The 21,783-nt window shown below is 40.8% G+C and overlaps 1 protein-coding gene across 17 annotated transcripts in view; it reads right to left on the bottom strand.

Moving 5' to 3' along the window:
- SLC25A12 (solute carrier family 25 member 12) overlaps positions 1 to 21,783 on the bottom strand; it is a 227,991-nt gene that overhangs the window by 87,370 nt on the left and 118,838 nt on the right. For all 17 annotated transcript variants that reach the window (XM_045367260.3, XM_005573477.5, XM_074009451.1 and 14 more), the window contains one exon: positions 259 to 401. In XM_045367260.3, coding sequence (XP_045223195.1) covers positions 259 to 401 — 143 coding nt within the window. The remainder of the gene's footprint in view (positions 1 to 258; positions 402 to 21,783) is intronic.

Here is a 21,783-nt window from a genome sequence, read left to right on the forward strand (position 1 = left end):
CTCCTCCCTCAGCCTCCTGAGTAGTTGGGATGACAGGCATGGGCCACCATGCCTGGCTAATTTTGTATTTTAGTAGAGATAGGGTTTCTCCATGTTGGTCAGGCTGGTCTCCAACTCCCAACCTCAGGTGATCCGCCTGCCTCGGCCTCCTAAAGTGCTGGGATTACAGGCGTGAGCCACCACGCCCAGCCAGTTTTTTAAATTTTTAACAATATATTCCAGAACATTAGTTTTCAGAAAATGCATGAAGATACTTACCCATCCTTGGTTTGATCAGCTACTCCTGCCAAGAGCTGCACGATCTTTGGGTTACTATTTGGATCATTATACAGTCCAAGATAGCGCTGAACAAAGTCTTCTGGAGTCATGTAATGCTCTCCATCAACCTCAGTACTGGCATACTAAAAAAACAAATAAATAATGTATACTGAAAAATTATCCAATATCATTTTATATCCAATAGATGTTTTGTGAAAAGGTAAATTATAGGCGAGTATTAAAATCAAAATAAAGATAATAAATGCAGAATTTTTATCTGGATACTGAAAAATCAAATATTCAGAGTCTGATTTTAAAACATTTTATAGTATTAATATATGCACAACATGTATGAACCTTGAAAACTTTATGATAAGTGAAAGAAGCCAGACACTAAAGGCCATGTATTATGTGATACTATTTACGTGGCATGTCCACAATAGGCAAGACCATAGAATCAGAAAGCAGAATATTGGTTGCCAGGAGCTGAAAGGAGAGGGAGAATGGGAGTTAACTGCTTATTAGGTATCAAATTTCTCTTTGGGGATGATGAAAATGTTCTGGAATTAGATAGTGGTAACATCATAAACATTGTAAATATACTTTAAAAAAAACACTGAATTGTATACTTTAAAATGGTTAAAATGGTGAATTTTACGTTATGTGAATTTTATCTCAATTAAAAATACACATACTGGTAAGATAAAAGATATGAAAAGACTAAGAAAGGTGAAAGAGCAGCCAGGACCTGAAAGTGACTCCCAGAGGCTCCCTGTCTACAAGAGCACCAGGGAGACATGTAACCTGCCAAACCTTCGAAGTGAAATGAATGAAAAAGGAATAACAAACAAGACCTTTCATCATACCAAGTTCCAGCAGCTGGAAATAGGAAATAAATTAAAATATTCTTTGACATCAGTAATTTTTACATCAATAATTTTTTAAAATAAAGTAATAATAATACTTGCATCAAAGAAACTCATTGAAGTGCTTTATATACTATGGGATAACCAAACATGAACAACCAAAGCTCTTCTCCTTGAGTTGCATCAGATTGATCACTACTTCAGTCACCCAACAAAGCAGTAAGATCAGAACTGAAGAATACAAGGGCTCACAAAATGTCAAGCACGAAAAATTAAAACTAACATCTACACCAGGGCCTGGCCCATCACTGTTAAATTGCAGAACATCCAAATGAAGTGAAAATTTTACAAGTTTTCAGAGAGAAAAACCAGGTCACATATAAAGAATCATGAATCAAGGGCATCATGCTCCTCAACAGCCCTGCTTTTTTTCCCTCAGCACCTCTTTCTAACATACTTTATATTTTACTTATGGTTATTGTCTATCTCCCAATTAGAATGTGTCACAAGGCAAAGAATCTTTGTCTAATTTGTTTACTGATATATCCCAAACACCAAGAATGATGCCTGGCTTATAGTAGGCACTCAGTAAATATTTGGCAAACGAATGAATTGGTAATAGGTACACAAATAACTAGGCAAATCAAAAGTTTGGTAATTTTTAACTATGAGAAATTATTTTTATTGTACAAAAATAGAAAATATCATAATCTATGACTTGGCTCAAAATAAACAGTATTTATAGTCATAATAATATAGATATCAAATGTTAATTTAATAAAAATTATAAATAGGACAGGTGCAGTGGCTCACACCTGTAATCCCAGCACTTGGGGAGGCCAAGGCGGATGACTACTTGAGCCCAGAAGTTCAAGACCAGCCTGGACAACATGGCAAAACTCCATCTCTACAAAAATACACAAATTAGCTGGGCATGATGTCATGTGCCTGTAGTCCTAACTACTCAGGAGGCTGAGGTGGGAGGATTGGTTGAGCCTGGGAGGTGGAGGTTGCAGTGAGCAGTGATCATGCCATTGTACTCCAGCCTGGGCAACAGAGCAAGACCCTGTCTTGGAAAAAAAAAATTATAAATATACTGAGAGGAATGTGAGAGGAAGTAGTATAAGGAAGCTAGGACCTCAGCTACTATAACAAAGTCAAAAATGTCTAGACATATCAATATAGAAATGTGAAGGGAAATACCAAAAGAAATAGCTAAGAGAGTTACAAGTGGTTGCTTCTGGGAAACAAGATGGGGAAGAAGAATCAGGGCAAATGATTGTTGGTTTGCTTTCTGGTCAAGTATTGCAAGTGTCTCCATTTGTGGATCTGACTAAACAAAGCCACCTATTCTTTCAATAAGAAAAGAGTTAGCCCAGGAACAGTGGCTCACACCTGTAATTCCAGTACTTTAGGAGGCCAAGGCAGGAGGATCCCTTGAGTTCAAGAGTTCCAGCCTGGGCAACATGGAGAGACCAGATCTCTACAAAAAATTTAAAAAGTAGCTGGGCATGGTGGTGCACACCTGTAGTCCCACCTATGCAGGATTCTGAGGAGGGAGGATCACTGGAACTTGGGAGGTCAAAACTACAGTGAGCCATGATTGTGCCACCACACTCCAGTCTGAGTGACAGAGCAAGACCCTGTCCCAAAGAATAAAAAACAAACAAAAAACGCCACAGAGACTACCACCCCAAGTGCTATATCAGCCTGCATAAGAAGTAGCCCAGTGGCCAGGTGCAGTGGTTCATGCCTGTAATCCCAACACTTTGGGAGGCCAAGGTGGCCAGATCACTTGAAGTCAAGAGTTCGAGACCAGCCTGAACAACATGGTGAAATGCCATCTCTACTAAAAATACAAAAATTAGCCAGGCATGGTGGCCTGTGCCTTTAGTCCCATCTACTCAGGAGACTGAGAGGAATGGGAGAATCACTTAATTTGTATTTTCAGTAGAGACTGGTTTCACCATGTTAGGCCAGGACGGTCTCGATCTCCTGACCTCGTCATCCACCTGCCTCGGCCTCCCAAAGTGCCGGGATTACAGGTGTCAGCCACCGTGCCGGGCCCTCACCTGCATCTTTGTAATAGCCACTTCTTAGTCTCCCTGTCCCAAGTTAGTTCCTCTCTCCTCCACTCACCTTTCATGTTGCCATCAGGGATAGCACAGATCAGATTATGTCTCTCCTTTCTTCTAAAACTTTTAGTATTGTTCCATGGCTTGCAGAATAAAGTTCAGACTCTTCTGGTTAGCATTCAAAGCATTTGAGAGGTGGGAGAATCACTCGAACCTGGGAGGCGGAGGTTGCAGTGAGCCAAGAGCCAAGATTGCACCACTGCACTCCGGCTTGGGAGACAGAGCAAGACCCTGTCTCAAAAAAAAAAAAATAGCCCAGCGGTTGCTTGATGACTTGTGCTACAGAACAAAAATAAAAAGAAGTAGCCCAACGTGGACTTTTTTTTTTTTTTTTTTTTTTTACTAATTGGTGCTACCAAAAGCATTCAAGAAATATCACCCCAAAATAAAGTCATGTTCTCTATACATGACTATAAAAGCCATTCTTGAAGGGGTTTTGAGTTTAAACCTTGGCTCTACCACTAACCCTGTGTGAGTCCCTAGACAAGTTTATTGACCTCCCAGGCCTCTAGATATTTCACACACTTACACAATGAAGACAAAATAATCTTTAAAATTTCAAAACCATAAATATATAAACATAAGATAAAGAAAACAATAGGCTGGGCATGGTGGCTCACGCCTGTAATCCCAGCACTTTGAGAGGCCGAGGCAGGCGGATCACAAGGTCAGGAGATCGAGACCATCCTAGCAAACATGGTGAAACCCCGTCTCTACTAAAAATACAAAAAAATTAGCTGGGCATGGTGGCGGGCGCCTGTAGTCCCAGCTGCTCGGGAGGCTGAGGCAGGAGAATGGCGTGAGCCCGGGAGGCGGAGGTTGCAGTGAGCCGAGATCGCGCCACTGCACTCCAGCCTGGGCGACAGAATGAGACTCTGTCTCAAAAAAATAATAATAATAAGTTTCAAAACAATAAGTATATAAACATAGGATAAAGAAAAAGCAAACTGAAAGATATTTACACTAACAGTAAGTAGATTCCATCAATTCCTGTCAATTGCTTCTTTTCTTCCTCTTCTTAACATGTACGAGACAACTGGACATGTTCCACCAAGATCACAAAACCACCAGAGTTAAGAACATGCAGGAGCGAGGAAAGGCACAATATGAGGAAGACTGCTGCAATTGGAAAGAAGGATGGATACAAGGAAGTCTTAAAACAGAATGTAAGGAGACTGACAAGTTAGTTACTAGTCAATTACTAGTTACTGTTACTAGTTCCGTCCACCAGTAACTAGAATATGAGTTGCAAACAATGGCATGAGAAATATACTATGGGAACCAAAAAGGAGTGATTCATTCCCAGGACTGGTGGGATGGGGCCAGAGAATGGAGGGAGAAAGGCAACACTTGGAATGGACCTTAAAAGTTAAATCCAATTTCAATTGCAAGTGGAGAGAATGAGTACTTCAAACTAAAAACAAAAACACAAAAAACTAATGTGAACAGATGTTGAAACAAAAAATACCCTTTTTTCTGGGAGAAGGGTTAGTTGGAGAGAAATACGGTAATAAAGAGAGCGTATAGAAATACATGTAGTAGAAAAGGCAGTTTGAGACCAAATGGTGGAAGACTTTGAATGCTAAACAGAAGAGTCTGAACTTTATTCTGTGAGCCGTGGGACACTACTAAGTTTAAGAAGAAAGGAGAGACATATCTGATCTGTGCTATCCTTGATGGCAACATGAAAGGTGAGTGGAAGAGAGAGGAACTAACTTGGAACAGGGAGAGTAGTAAGTGGCTATTACAGAGATACAGGTGAGGGCCGGATGCAGTGGCTCACGCCTGTAATCCCAGCACTTTGGGAGGCCGAGGCAGGCGGATCACGAGGTCAGGAGATTGAGACCATCCTGGCTAACACGGTGAAACCCCGTCTCTACTAAAAATACAAAAAATTAGCTGGGTGTGGTGGCACGCACCTGTAGTCCTAGCTACTCGTGAGGCTGAGGCAGGAGAATCACTTGAACCCGGGAGGCAGAGGTTGCAGTGTGCTAAGATCGCACCACTGCACTCCAGCCTGGGCGACAGAGCAAGACTCCGTCTCAAAAAAATAAATAAATAAAAGATACAGGTGAAAGAGGTTGAGGCCTGAACCAACACAGTGGGCATGAAAAGGAAAAAAACAGTGGGTACTTTTACCTATTGCTAATAGCTTTTTATTTATTATTTTAATAGTATTACATTCATACCATTCAAAATTCAGAAGGTAGCAAAGAATATACAGTGAAAGTCTTCCTCCTACTTCTGTTCAATTCCCCACCCGAGAGGCAATTGATTTCTTATGTATCCTTCTAGAGATGTTTTATGCATAAACGAGTAAATTATATATATGTTAATATATATACACCCAAATATATGTGTGTATATATGAAATTCTTATTCATTTCTCTTTTTTATATAAATGATAGCATACTATTTATACTGTCCTATATATCTAGCTTTTGTCAAATTCAGTCCTTTTGAAAAGAAACTTGGCAATATACAGGTACATATACACAAGTATACATTATATATAATCATAAAAACGCTCAAATCCTTTGACAAGGAATCCTGGGCCTGACTCCTGTGAAAAATTAAAAAGAAGGAAAAACTAAACACAAAATACAAAGTAAGAAAACACTAGGTCAGGCACAGTGGCTCACGCCTATAATCCCAGCACTTTGGGAGGCCAAGATGGGCAGATCATCTGAGGTCAGGAGTTCGAGACTAGCCTGGCCAATATGGTGAAACCCCATCTCTATTAAAAATACAAAAATTGGCCAGCCTCAGTGGCTCACACCTGTAATCCCAGCACTTTGGGAGGCCGAGGTGGGCAGATCACTTGAGGTCGGGAGTTCAAGACCAGCCTGACCAACATGGAGAAACCCCGTCTCTACTAAAAGTACAAAATTAGGCCGGGCGCGGTGGCTCAAGCCTGTAATCCCAGCACTTTGGGAGGCCGAGATGGGCGGATCACGAGGTCAGGAGATCGAGACCATCCTGGCTAACACGGTGAAACCCCGTCTCTACTAAAAAAATACAAAAAACTAGCCGGGCGCAGTGGCGGGCGCCTGTAGTCCCAGCTACTCAGGAAGCTGAGGCAGGAGAATGGCGTGAACCCGGGAGGCGGAGCTTGCAGTGAGCTGAGATCCGGCCACTGCACTCCAGCCTGGGCGGCAGAGCGAGACTCCGTCTCAAAAAAAAAAAAAAAAAAAGTACAAAATTAGCCGGTATAGTGGTGCATGCCTGTAATCCCAGCTACTTGGAAGGCTGAGGCAGGAGAATCGCTTGAACCCGGGAGGTGGAGGTTGCAGTGAGTCGAGATTGCACCAATGCACTCCAGCCTGGGCAACGAGAGTGAAACTCTGTCTCAAAATAATAATAATACTAATTAGCGGGCATGGTGGCAGGTGCCTGTAATCCCAGCTACTCAGCAGGCTGAGACAAGAGAATCTCTTGAACCCGGGAGGCAGAAGTTGCAGTGAGCCGAGATTGCACCAAAGCACTCCAGCCTGGGCAACAAGAGCAGAACTCCATCTCAAATTCAAAAACAGAAAATACTAGAGATGGGATTATGGTGATCTTTGTTCTCTCTCTTCACAACTGCTTGTGTTGCTTCTTTGTTTCATTAACAGATGACAAAAGAGGGGGGAGCACACGAAAACATTTCAGAAATTTTGTATTAACAAAATTTGGCAACAATTGTTCTTTTTGCCACAGAGGTGTCTATTCTCTAATATCTGAATTTGACCTCCAGGACTACAACCACTAAATAGAAAACATAAACACACAATAAAAGTGCTCTGTATGTATGGCATCTACTTCATAGAATACTATGCAGCCATAAAAAAGGCTGAAATCATGTCCTTTGAAGCAACGTGGATGCAGTTGGAGGCCACTATCCTAAGCAGAATTAATGCAGAAACAGAAAACCAAATATCACCTGTTCTTATTTAAAAGTGGGAACTAAATATTGGGTATGAGGCAGGAGAATGGGGTCTGGAGGCCATTTCACACCAACTTCCTAGAACTAAATTGAAAGGAAAACCCTAACTTTCCACACCTAAGTAACAAAAGGACCACAGGCTACTCCCTTTGCAAACCCCTACCTTTTCTGCACGGCAAATTGGAAATTGGCTGTTCACAACCAATCAGACTGACTGCAGGCAGTTTGCATATAAGTACAACTTCCTAACTTCATAACTTTCCTTTAGCCTCTGATTGGTTGCTTTCTACAGCCAATCAGATGTTTGCACAGGAGTGTGTCCTTTACAACTTCACTTCAGCCTCTGATTGGTTGCAGAAAGCAACCAATCAGACCGATTGTGGGCCACCACTTCATTTGCATGAGGTAAGCACCAAGGAGCCAATGGGAAACCTCTAGGAAGTATTTGGACCTGAGAAGATTCTGTATCCAGGCCCTTAATCCGCTGCTCACTGGCTCCCACACTGTGGAGTGTACTTTCATTTTCAATAAATTCCTGCTTTCATTCTTTCGTTGCTTCATTCTTTCCTTGCTTTGCTGGGCGTTTTGTCCAATTCTTTGTTCAAAATGCTGACAACCTGCAGTCAAGACCCTGGACAACTTGCAGTCAAGACCCTCTACTTGTAACAGGTACACATGGACATAAAGACAGGAACAATAGATACTGGGGACTATTAGAGTGGGGAGAGAGAGAAAGGGCAGGGGGCGGAAAGATTCCTGTTTGGTACCATGTTCACTATCTGGATGACAGGATCAACAGAAGCCCAAACCTCAGCATCACACAATATACCTTTGTAAGAAACCTGAACATGGACCTCTTGAATCCAAAATTTAAAAAATTTTAAAGTATACTGTATGTATGGAATCGCCAAGATGTCAATATTCTTGACTTTAAAACTATCAGGAAATAGAGCAGCCTTAGCATAAACCACAAAGGACACAGCGGCTAACAAAGAAAACAAATGCTTTAGTTGACATGTACTGAAATAGGCTGTGCCAGTATCTGGGGTTATAAATGATACCAAAGAACCACTTACCCTGAGGTATTTTGCCAGTGTTTTCTCCAGCTCTCCTAGTCTATTTTAACTTAATTTTCACTGAAAGATAGAGTGTACAGCTTAGAGGAAAAAAGTCTTCTCCCATCCATAAGGAGTCAGTACTTGACTTCTACAGGAGACAGTTAACTAATTAACTCATTAAATTAGAGACAATTACTTGGCAATGTCTGTAAGCCTGTTGCCTGAACAGCAGAACCAAAGAGGGAGTTTATATCTGAAACTAGAATCTGTCTACCCACAGTCAGTCAAAAATGCTAAAATATTTTAGGTATTATGCTAATAAAGCTGGTACCTCAAAAATTGGTGATATATTTAAATCAGGGGTCTGGGTTTTGTTTTTTTTGGGAAACAGGGTCTCTTTCTGTCACCCAGGCTAGAGTGTAGTGGCAGGATCACGGCTCACAGAAGGCCTTGACCTCCCAGACTCAAGTGATCCTCCCACCTCAGCCTGCTGAGTAGCGGGGACCACAGGTATGTGCCACCATGCTCAGCTAAGTTTTTCAATTTTTATTTTTTTGTAAAGATGGGGTCCCACTAGGTTGCCCTCCCACACACACATACATACTTAGTATATCAAGCAATTTAATAGTTTCATAATATAATTTTCATTTTGTTCCTGTCTTTTCAAAGGATGAACTAAAATGACTTTAGATGAAATTACCCAAGTATGTCTATACTCCAAGTAACTTTAGAGTTCATCATTTGCCATTTCAAAGATATCTCTTAAGCAGTTGTATTCCCTCTTGGGCAAGAAGTCAAGGACACATGGAAGACATTGACATAAAGTAGTTGACAGTATCTGAAATAGCTTGTCCATTTTCTTTACTAAACTTTTTCCAAGCCCAACTCAAGTATCTGAAATATAAAAGAACATACAGCTTTGACATTTCCAGAAATATTTAAATTTACATTGAATATAGTTAGCATGTGCTTGGGAAAGCCTTAGCATTCTAAAGCTTGAGAAATAAAATAGATCTTATGAGAGATTAGAATCCTCATATATTTAATCAAAATTATTGTCTATAAAAGATGGCAGGATTTCATATATAGATGTGTATCATAATTACACTGAACTACCTCTACTCCAAATGAGAAGATCATGCCATTTAAAAATGTTTTGCCTACCAAGCCAACAGATCAACATACCAAGGCTTCAACTGACTGTAATAAACTGGATAGCAGTACCTCCTTTGCAATTTACCAAATTTAACCTTATGTGACCTTTAGGATGTATGCAACTGGCTGGGCACAGTGGCTCACACCTGTAATCCCAGCACTTTGGGAGGCCGAGGTGGGTGGATCACGAGCTCAGGAGTTTGAGACCAGCCTGGCCAACCTGGCAAAACCCCATCTCTACTAAAAATACAAAAATTAGCCAGGTCTGGTGGTGGGCGCCTGTAATCCCAGCTACTCGAGACGCTGAGGCAGGAGAATCACTTGAACCGAGAAGGCAGAGGTTGCAGTGAGCCGAGATCCTGCCACTGCACTCCAGCCTGGGGGACCAGAAGAACACTCTGTCCCGGGGCGGGGGGCGGGGGGGAAGGATGTATGCAACCTATATTATTATATTAACTACACATTACAAAGACTGACACACAACCCTAAATTTCCACTAAGAAAAAAAGGTTAACTTAAAATTCAATGATTTGAATGAGTATAAAGCCCAAATACTCTAAATGATACCAATTACTTGTTTAAATAGTTTGAGTTCATAAACAGATCCTTTGATGTTTTATATCTCTAAAAGATATTCCAGAGACTATAAAGAAAAATTCTGATGTGTTAGGACTAGAAAACTGGTTACTTTTAAAAAATTATATGGTATTTCAAGATTAAGGATTTTTCAAGTATGCACACCAAAACTAAGGCAATATATCTAGAAACACTGCTTTTTAAGCCAAAAATCTGCTAAGATCAAATCTTTCAGGTTATTTTGCATTGATTTTGAAACTGTGTGCCAGCCACTATGCCTGCTGCCCAGTACTGGGGATGCAGAGATCAACAAGACACAGTGCCTGTTGTCAAGCAGCTCAGAGATGATGGCATGATGGACACTAAAACTGGGTCAGAAAACTTGGGTTCTAAACTCCTGTGCCATTAACTCGAGAACTTTTGGGCAAAACATGCAGATTCTTGGAGCCTCTTCTTTAACAAGTGTTTGCAGAAAAACTGCTGTCCTATTGTGAGGCAAAAATGACACCTTGAACACCAAAGTACTTCAAAATTGTAAAATATAATATGAAATAGTTACTGTAAAATGCTTAGAAACAGAAAAGCATAGGATCTCAATTTCCCTCCTTGCTTAGTGAATTTTTCTGCTTTTGCCCAAACATGAAGAAATTACTGTTCTAACCTTTCATCTCTCTCCAAGCCAAAGTTTCCCTGGGTTGGCTGCCAGTATTTCTGGGCTTACCACGAGATCAGTCCTGACTGGTCTAGGCAGCTTTATCTCTGTCTAACCAACATGTGGCTGTAATATGAGTCAAAACAAACTGTTCCTCCATGACTTTGTTCCAACTGAGATGAACTGACATTTTCAGATCTTAACATCCTTTCAATTTCAGTAACTCAAATGACAATGTCATGAAGTTTAGTAACTACAGATATCTCACAGAGCATTTCCCACAAAGAAAAATGAATTATTTGAACAATAAAAGAGGACAATATGTACCAAAGCAAGAACTGAGCATATGAAGCTAGTTCTCTTACTGTCCTTCACTGTTACGGCTCTTACTTCCAACGGAAGCCAAATTTAGTCGGGAATGCATGCCCTTTCACTACACAAGCACTCTGCATAAGGAGCAAAGACCACAGCAGATCTGACACACAAACCCTGTTAAACAGTACAATGTGTAATTTGCCTTATCTTATTATGTTAGTTCAATTAGAATAAAAGAGCATTCTATCATAAATATTTTATAAGAAAAAAATTATTTTAAACACATATGGCCACTTGGACTTTTTAACAACTTTATTAAGCCATATTAATTTTTTAAAACAGGGATTTTAGTAATGTAAAATTTTTCTGATGTTACTAAAGTCAACTACCTGAGCGTTAGGGAAAAGCAGTTGTATATATCTAATTTTGATTAGCACTTTCAGTTGCATATTTTGGATAAACTAGAAACAAAACATTTTACTGATTTTGCTAAAAAAAAATTCTTCAGTGCTCTGCCTTCCTAACTCAGACTGCTTCCATGAATACTATGTGCTTATTTTTGTTGTTGTTTTAATATATTTTCACTGTCCACTACAGTAAGCCCTACTGAATTATGCAATTTCTAACACAGCAGGGAGGTCAAGACCCTTATTAATCACTGAAATCAACTGAAGCTACCATAATAAAGAAGATCTACCAAGACAATTTTCCACTCAAAATAACCAAAAACCTTGGAAATAAAATAATGACCCAAAGAACTCAATAACTGGAACTAGAATACTTCCCAGGGCAGATTAAGTTGAGTAATTAATTTGCATCATTTCTTAAATACTTTCGTCTCTTGGTCTATGTAACCATGGGAACATACAAGGAGCATATATATGTATAAGCTTGGGCAAATCACATCATTTTGACAATGAAGGTGCTGCTCCTAGGGGGATGGAATGCCTTAATGTTGATAAGCCTTGATTAAATACCAAGATTTTTACCAAAGAGAAATAAGGACCTTTAACATAGTAGGGTGCAGAAAGTATTAAAGGATCTAAGAAACAGATCAACCAAATGCAATGTATGAACCTAGCTTGGATTCTGTTTTTAACAAAGCTACTTAAAAATCTATGAAACAATCAGAGAACTTCAACACTCAAAAGAAATTGATGAGAAGACATTTTTTAGGTGTGATAATGGTATTATGATTTGGTTGGTTTTTCAGAGTCCTTATCTTTTGGAGATACATAGTGAACTATTTATGGATACTGCAAGATGATGTCTGAGAACTGCTTCAAAATAAGCCAGTGTGGCTGTAATACAGATGAAGCAAGGTTAGCCATGATAATTGGTGACACTGGAATGACAGATAGATGGTGATTCATTATACTGTTTTCTCTTTTTTTTTTTTTGTATGATTTTAAAGAATATTTATTAATTCAGTTAGAATTACAACAAACCTTTTTTAAAAAAATTTCAAATCATATTTTATTTTTTTGAAATGGAGTCTCCCTCTGTCACCCACGCTGGAGTGCAATGGCACGACCTCAGCTCACTGCAACCTCCACCTCCCAGGTTCAAGCGATTCTCCTGCCTCAATCTCCCTAGTAGCTGGGATTACAGGCATGCGCCACCACACTAATTTTTGTATTTTTAGCAGAGACGGGGTTTTACCATGTTGGCCAGGCTGGCCTCGAACTCCTGACCTCAAGTGAGCCACCCACCTCAGCCTTCGAAAGTGCTGGGATTACAGGCATGAGCCACCGCACCGGGCTCATATCAATTCGTATTTTAGATTCAGAGGGTACATGTGTAGGTTTGTTACAAGGGAATACTGTGATACTGAGGTGTGAGGTACAAATGATCCCATCAGCCAGATAGTTTGCATAGTTCCCAATAGTTTTTCCACCCTGTTCCCCTCCTTCCTTTCTCCCTCTAATCATCCATGGTATCTATCTGTCATTATTCTATTTTCTCTAGATTTGTATATGTTTGAAATTTTTCATAACAAAGTTTTTTAAAAGGCTACAGAAAAATAATTAAACAATTCTTTACAAACTAACATACCTGTATCTCCAAATAATAATAAGTTAAAAAGGCAAATTGCATTAAAATATATAAAGCAAGGCTCTTCCGTTTATTGTAGATCCTTGAACAAGTTACTTAACCTTTCTGGGGCTTAGTTTCCTCACCGGTAAAACGGGAATATTAATAGTACCTACCTTATAGAGTTGTTCTGAGGATTAAATATGATGATTTACATAAAACACTTAAAATAGTGCCTGATACATAACAGTGACACAGTAAGCATTAGCTATTATTGTTTATGTTTTTTAAAACCACAAAACCCCATATTTTCTTTTTGTTGTTGTTGTTGGTGTTGTCTCACTCAGCCACCCAGGTTGTAGTGGAGTGGTACGATCTCAGCTCACTGCAACCACCGTCTCCCAGTTTCAAGTGATTCTCCCGTCTCACCCTCCCGAGTAGCTGGGATTACAGGCACCCGCCATCACGCCTGGCTAATTTTTGTATTTTAGTAGAGACGGGGTTTCACCATGTTGGCCAGGCTGGTCTTGAACTCCTAACCTCAGGTGATCCATCCGCCTTGGTCTCCCAAAGTGCTAGGATTACAGGTGTGAGCCGTCGCGCCTGGCCAAAATTCCATATTTTCTATGTAAATGTATGGGGAAAGATCAGAAAGTAACACGACCAAGAACAGTGGTTACCTCTTAGGTGGCAGGGAATTATTGGCTTTTGGGGTAGAGCTCAGGAAGGACTTCAAGCCTTCAGCTTTATACAGAATGTTCTATTTCAAAACAAAACAAAACAAAATGTATTAATGTAGGGATGTGTAATTTAAGTAACTCTAGGCTATGAGTCCTTTAAAAACAGGGATGCCTTATTCATCTTCATACCTCTAGCACCTTGCACAGTATCTGGCTCTTTGTAGGACAATCAATAGCAATCTGTGTTGAATAGAGCTGCTGAAAATAATCAGCCATGGGATGGGAGGGGTAGGGTGAGGACAGAAAAGAAGATGGGGAGAGGAAGATCACCATAAGAAAAAGACTAGAAAGAAGACTGAGAGGTATCTGAAGAAAAAATGAGGTGAGGATACATTTCTTCTTCAGGGGTCCTAATTTTGGTTATTTTTTGTCATTTCACTTAAGGCATTTTTGCAGATAGTATAACAGCTGCACTGGAATGGTCTAGAAAGCTACCAAATACAGCAGTGTGACTTGGAGGCACAGAATCTCTTGCCATCTCTGTCTCCCAGCCTCCCTGAGTCACCCCTAGGCTTCCAGGTGAATGGGTAGGGTTTTAATCTGGGGATGCTCCATATGGCAAAGCCTGTTTGAGAATGAAGCTAGCACAACAGAAACCGAAACTAAGAGATGAGAGGTACATGATCCCTGGTGATAGCAGTTAAGCTCCTGACCCACTCATCGCTACAGCCAGTACATTCTAGCCCTACGCATGTTTAACCAAAATGCCTGTCACTGAAGACTGAAATAGTACTGACTAACATCTTTTCAAAATATGTGTTTCTTCCAGTTCTAGAAACCCAGTGCTGGCCATAGTAATGGTTTCCGTGGAAGATGCTTTCAGAAATTTCCACAGTACTAACGGAAATCTGCACAGAACAGGGAGGTGGTGAATTTAAAAAAGAAAAGAAAGCTACGCACAAAAAATAATATGTATTTCAAGTCTGTGTCTTGGGATTTCAGAGCCTATGGTTGGACTGTTACTCTTTTTCACGTCCAGACTGAGCAAATGAAGTTTCAGAAGAAAACGGCAGGCCGGGCGCGGTGGCTCAAGCCTGTAATCCCAGCACTTTGGGAGGCCGAGACGGGTGGATCACGAGGTCAGGAGATCGAGACCATCCTGGCTAACATGGTGAAACCCCGTCTCTACTAAAAAATAACAAAAAACTAGCCGGGCGATGTGGCGGACGCCTGTAGTCCCAGCTACTCGGGAGGCTGAGGCAGGAGAATGGCGTGAACCCGGGAGGCCGAGCTTGCAGTGAGCTGAGATCCGGCCACTGCACTCCAGCCTGGGCGACAGAGCAAGACTCCGTCTCAAAAAAAAAAAAAAAAAAGAAAAAAAAAGAAAACGGCAAACATCTTCCATGGTCTCTCGGGTCTCCCAGCCTTAGACTGTGACTATACAACATCTTAGAACCTCATAGACTTGGGAGAAATAGGTATTTGTCAATAACTTCAGATGGGCCGGGCGCGGTGGCTCAAGCCTGTAATCCCAGCACTTTGGGAGGCCGAGACGGGCGGATCACAAGGTCAGGAGATCGAGACCAGCCTGGCTAATACGGTGAAACCCCGTCTCTACTAAAAAAAAAATACAAAAAACTAGCCGGGTGAGGTGGCGGGCGCCTGTAGTCCCAGCTACTCGGGAGGCTGAGGCAGGAGAATGGCGTAGACCCGGGAGGCGGAGCTTGCAGTGAGCTGAGATGCGGCCACTGCACTCCAGCCTGGGCGACAGAGCGAGACTCTGTCTCAAAAAAAAAAAAAAATAAAAATAACTTCAGATGGATGTCTCAAGAATGTAAGTAATTAAATGATTATATGTACATAAGCATAAATACATATTAACATCTTAGTCTCTTGACTAGGTCCAGCACAGTCATCTGGAGAAGACAAAAGACTCAGATCTTACTCAAGAAACAAACAAACAAAACACCCTAATCTCAACTTAGAAGAGAAGGAAATAGATAAGGAACTAAGCTTTACTTGGTTCTGCAGAGTTTACATATTATTTTATTTAATCTTTAGAACATCTCTATGTGCTAGGTGTAGTAATCCCTTCTTAGATGAGAAAACAGGCTCCAAAAGTAAACACCTAAAGCCAAAAGGTTTCAAATGAGGATTCAAACCCAGGTTAGACTACAAATCCCATGTAGGCTCCAGGTACATTCTGCTGCCTCCTGGATGAAAAGGAGTTTCATCCAGCTCAAGATGTTCTAGGAACTCTATAGACGGGAGGACATTACATTGAAAGAATCAGCCGGGTGCAGTGGCTCAAACCTGTAATCTCAGCACTTTGGGAGGCCGAAGCGGGAGTATCACCTGAGGTCAGGAGTTCGAGACCAGCCTGGCCAACATGGTGAAACCTCATCTCTACTAAAAATACAAAAATTAGCCAGGCAAGGTGGCGGGCACCTGTAATCCCAGCTACGTGGGAGGCTGAGGCAGGAGAATCACTTGAACCTGGGAGGTGGAGGTTGCAGTGAGCCGAGATCGCACCATTGCACTCCAGCCTGGGCGACAGAGCAAGACTCTGTCTCAAATAAATAAATAAAATAAAATAAATTGAAAGAATCACTGTCTACTCAAAGCAGTCATCCATAAACAAGCACAGAAATGTATAAGAAACAGTTTCTATTGCAGTATGATCTATTTAAACTGTAAATGTAATCATTCCACTCACAAGGTGAACAACTTTCAGTGGTTTTCATGCTGGTGTTAGAAAAAAATCAAAATTTTTCTTTATGGTCTACACAAGGCCCTGCTGGATGTGGCTCCTTCCACCTCAGCTCTCACTGGTCATTCCTTTCTGTTTGTTGAACACATCAAACCCTTCTCTATATCTAAGCATTGTACGTGTGAGCCCTCTGGAATTCCCTCCACTTCACCCTCATTCCCTCTTAGCTCTTAATATTGCCTCCTAAGGGCCCTTCACTGACCACTCTCTCGAAAAATGATTTTAAAAACGATGGCCCTTCTCATCATTCTGTTTATTTCCTTGCACGTGTCACAATCTGTAGTAAGCTTTTTTTTTTTTTTTTTTTTTTTTTTTTTTTTAAGAGATAGGGTCTTACTCTATCACCCAGGCTCGAGTGCAGAAGCATGACCCTAGCTCACTGTAACCTCAGACTCCTGGGCTCACATGATCTTCCTTCCTCAGCCTTCCTAGTAGCTAGAACTACAAGCACGTGCCACCACACCTGGCTAATTTTTTTTCTTTCTTTTTTTTTTTTTTTTTGTAGAGACAGAATCTCATTTTGTTGGCCAGGCTGGTCTCAAACTGCTGGCCTCAAGTGATCCTCCTGCCTCAGCCTCCCAAAGAGGTGGGATTACAGAGATGAGCCAGTGTGCCCAGCCAATCTGTGGGCCTGTTTTTTTTCTTCCTGAGATTGAGTCTTCCTCTGTCGCCCAGGCTGGAGTGCAGTGGCACAATCTCAGCTCACTGCAACCTCCACCTCCCAGGTTCAAGCAATTCTCCTACCTCAGCCTCCCGAGTAGCTGGGATTACAGGCGCCCACCACCATGCCCAGCTAATTTTTGTATTTTTAGTAGAGACGGGGTTTCACCTTGTTGGCCAGACTGGTCTCGTACTCCTGACCTCGTGGTCTGCTCTGTGGGCTTTTTTTATTGTCTACCTTACCCATAGAATGTTAGGTTCTAGACTGGGTATAGTGGCTCTCATCTGTAATCCCAGCACTTTGGGATGTCGAAGCAAGTGGATCACCTGAGGTCAGGAGTTTGAGACCAGCCTGGCCAACATGATGATACCCCATCTCTACTAAAAATACAAAAAAAAATTAGCCAGATGTGGTGGCACACACCTGTAATCCCAGCTACTCAGGAGGCTGAGGCAGGAGAATCACTTGAACCTAGGATGCAGTTGTTGCAGTGAGCTGAGATTGCACCATTGCACTCCAGCCTGGGCAACAAGAGCAAAACTCTGTACCCCACCAAAAAGAAAAAAAAGAATGTGAGGTTCTACCTTCACTGAAGTCCTTTGTATTGTCCCTACCCTGACTAAGCAGCTCTATATTATCTCTATAAAGGTAGAACCTAGTAAAGTGCTTAGCCTGGTTCATAGTAGGCAATTAAAAGTGTATTGATTGGCCAGGCGCAGTGGCTCACACCTGTAATCCCAGCACTTTGGGAGGCTGAGGCAGGCGGATCACGAGGTCAGGAGATTGAGACCATCCTGGCTAACACGGTGAAACCCCATCTCTACTAACAATACAAAAAATTAGCTGGCCATGGTGGCGGGCGCCTATAGTCCCAGCTACTCAGGAGGCTGAGGCAGGAGAATGGCATGAACCCAGGAGGCAGAGCTGGCAATGAGCCGAGACTGAGCCACTGCACTCCAGCCTGGGTGACAGCGAGATTCCATCTCAAAAAAAAAAAAAAAAAAAAAGTGTATTGATTGGTAGCAGAACATCACATGGCATTTAATAACACTAATTTTCAATTATTTTTGAATCCTTCTGCTTGATTCAAGGACAAAGTCTCACCATCCTGCTAGTCTGCCTTTAATGCCTAATACTGTTTGTTTTTTTAACGAGAACGCTATATAGTTTATGGTAAATACTTTCTAAAGTATTTAGAAAAGGCTGGGCATGGTGGCTCACACCTGTAATCCCAGCACTTTGGGAGGCTGAGGCAGGTGGATCACCTGAGGTCAGGAGTTCAAGACCAGCCTGACCAAGATGGTGAAACCCCGTCTCTACTAAAAACACAAAAATTAGCTAGGCATGTGCCTGTAATCCCAGCTACTCAGGAAGCTGAGGCACGAGAATTGCTTGAATCCGGGAGGCAGAGGTTGCAGTGAGCCAAGATTACGCCACTGCACTCCAGCCTGGCAACACAGTAAGACTCTGTCTCAATCAATCAATCAATCAATAGGTTATCATATTCAAGTTCCATATTTCTGAGGAACTGGTGAAGACCCTCAATTATAATAGCATGGTTAATAAAACTGTAGATCCTATTCTGTGTGTCTCATACTGGGTTTATTCAATCCAAATTATGCTGGGAAATCCTCTTGTAGCTTCAGGCTCTGAATTGCTAGATTCCTCCTTTTTAAATTACTCACTTGCTCAAAGCTTAATACATACACATTGAGACTATTTCTATTTTCCTCTTTATTCTTCCCCCAAGTTAACAACCTAGTATTTATCCTCTCATACCTTTCTCAGTCTCAGTGCTCATTAAATCATACACAAACATATTATATGTAAACATTACACACAACATATGTAAAATGACTTTGTTTTACAAATCAGAATCATGCTATATATACTTATTTCCATCTTTCTCACTTAATAGTACATTGAAAAATTTCTCTAAATTGGTGGTCTAGGCCTAACTCATCCTTTTTAGTATCTACATAACTTACACGGTATGGCTATTCCATAAGTCTTCTATCACTCCTCTTTAATATAATAGCTTTTTTGTTTTGTTTTGTTTTGAGACAGTCTCACTCTGTCACCCAGGCTGAAGTGCAGTGGTGCAATCATAGCTCACTGCAGCCTCAACCTCCCAGGCTTAGGTGACCCTCCCACCTCAGTCTCCCAAGTAACTGGGACTATAGGTTCATGCCATCACACCCAGCTAGGTTTTTGTATTTTTTGTAGAGATGGGGTTTCGCCATGTTGCCCAGGCTTTTTTTTTTTTTTTGAGGAAAAATTCGGTGCTGCAGTTAACCCTGCACACACACACACACACACACACACACACACACACATATATATATATATATATATAATTTTTTTTTTTTTTTTTTTTTTTTTTTGAGACAGAGTCTGACTCTGTCACCCAGGCTGGAGTGCAGTGGTGCGATCTTGGCTCACTGCAACCTCAGCCTCCCAGGTTCACGCCATTCTCCTGCCTCAGTCTCTCGAGTAGCTGGGACTACAGACGCCCGCCACCATGCCTGGCTAATTTTTTGTATTTTTAGTAGAGACAGGGTTTCACCGTGTTAACCAGGATGGTCTCGATCTCCTGACCTCGTGATCCACATGCCTTGGCCTCCCAAAGTGCTGGGATTACAGGCGTGAGCCACTGCATCTGGCCCTATAGCCTTATATTTTTACAAATATTTTTATGTCTCTGGGATAAATAATCCAAAAGAAAATACCATTGTTTGTTCAAATGATGTTTTCTTTTTATTTTAAACCACTGTCAGATTGTTTTTCAGAGTCTTTGTTTCCACAAATACTGTATCACCCTTTAATACTTGATAATCTTATTGTTACTCTAATATTGTGGTACACCTTCCACACTTTTGGAAACACAGCCCTAATGTATATTTCAACAAAGAGTAAGGGTCTCCTGCTAAAAGCCCTGCTTTACTGCCTTCTCAGCCCCAGCCTACTGCCAAAAATAAGTAAAATACATAAACTATTTGAATAAAAGAACATATCTTTCCATTAAAAAGTAATACGTTATTAAAAACTTTAAGGAGGAATCGCTCTTTGCTTTACATTAACAGTATCTTCTCCTCTTTATTCTCTAACCTAAAATAAGACAGGAAAAAAGCACATTTTCATAATTTTGTATGGGATATGATCTTCATTGTTACACTGGTGATAATGAAAAAAGAACAAAATTAAAATAATATTTGAGGTCTACATTTCAGTAAATTTTTGATCTGGCAAATATAGTTGCAGTCTTAACATATATTGCCTTTATTATACAATATACCAGCAAACAAAAGAAGTCTATTAACAAGAGAGAGATTTTAAAATAATTCATTTAAATGTTTTTGATAAATCTGCTTTGCCACAAGGGACAGACAAAATTAACTCTTCATTTAGAAATTTGTCAGACTTATAACAAACGGCCTGTGATGTTCCTGCTGTCCCACCTCACCTCCTTCTTCGCTGCTCCTATCGTCTCCTTTTGCTACTGTATACTGCTGATGTAGCTAAATTAGATCAATGACAGTGTGTGGGTGAGAGAGGTTAAAAGAAGAAAGGGATAAATCAAAAAATGACAGTTGTAAGGGTGGTAATGGTAAAATCTTAGCTTGAACCGGTTGTAAAATTACAGCACAGCCTAACACATAAGAATTCATTTGTTGTACTCCAATTTCATGAACTTAGCAGAATGAAGGTGGGCAGAAAAAGGCAGACTCTTAGTGCATATTGTTGTTGTTGATGTGTTTTAACTAATAGAAACATAGCTCATCAAAACTTGAGAAGCAATGAACACCACAGGAAAAATGAACCTATTTCCCTATATTCAAAATAATAATGCTTTACTCTTACAAAACCCCGCTTATGAACTCTCGCACCAATTCTCATATAATTTCACTAAACATAGATATATAGATAAGTCAGTTGCCAGTTTCTTTTCTTTTTTCCTTTTTTTTTTTTTTTTTTTTCTGTTGAGACAAAGTCTTGCTCTGTCACTCATGCTGGAGTGGGTGATAACTCATTACAACCTCGAACTTCTGGGCTCAAGTGATCCTCTCATCTCAGCTTCCAGAGCAGCTAGGACTACAGGCATGTACCACCACACCCAGCTAAAATTATATATATATATATATATATATATATATATATATACACACACACACACACACACACACTTTTTTTTTTTTTTTTTTTTGTAGCCATGGAATCTCGCTTTGCTGCCCAGGCTGGTCTTGAACTCCTGGCTTCAAGTGATCCTCCCACCTCAGCCTCCCAAAGCACTGGGATTACAGGTATGAGCTGCCGCACCCACCTGATATACCAGTACTTTCAAATAAGAATATACACATACACATTTTTTAATTTTTTTTTTTTTTTTTTTTTTTTTTGAGACAGTGAGTCTCGCTCTGTCACCCAGGCTGGAGTGCAGTGCCACAATCTTGGCTCACTGAAACCTCCCTTCCTGGGTTCAAGCAATTCTCCTGCCTCAGCTTCTCTAGTAGCTGGGATTACAGGCGTGCGCCACCACACCTGGCTAATTTTTTATATTTTCTACAGAGACAAGTTTTCACCATGTTGCCCAGGCTGGTCTCAAACAAGTGATTCAACTGCCTCAGCCTTCCAAAGTGCTGGAATTACAGGTGTGAGGCACCGCACCTGGCCATTTTATTGTTTTACAAATGACTTTTG

This window comes from Macaca fascicularis, chromosome 12 (genome assembly GCF_037993035.2).
Source record: "Macaca fascicularis isolate 582-1 chromosome 12, T2T-MFA8v1.1".
In the NCBI taxonomy this organism is placed as follows: domain Eukaryota; kingdom Metazoa; phylum Chordata; class Mammalia; order Primates; family Cercopithecidae; genus Macaca; species Macaca fascicularis.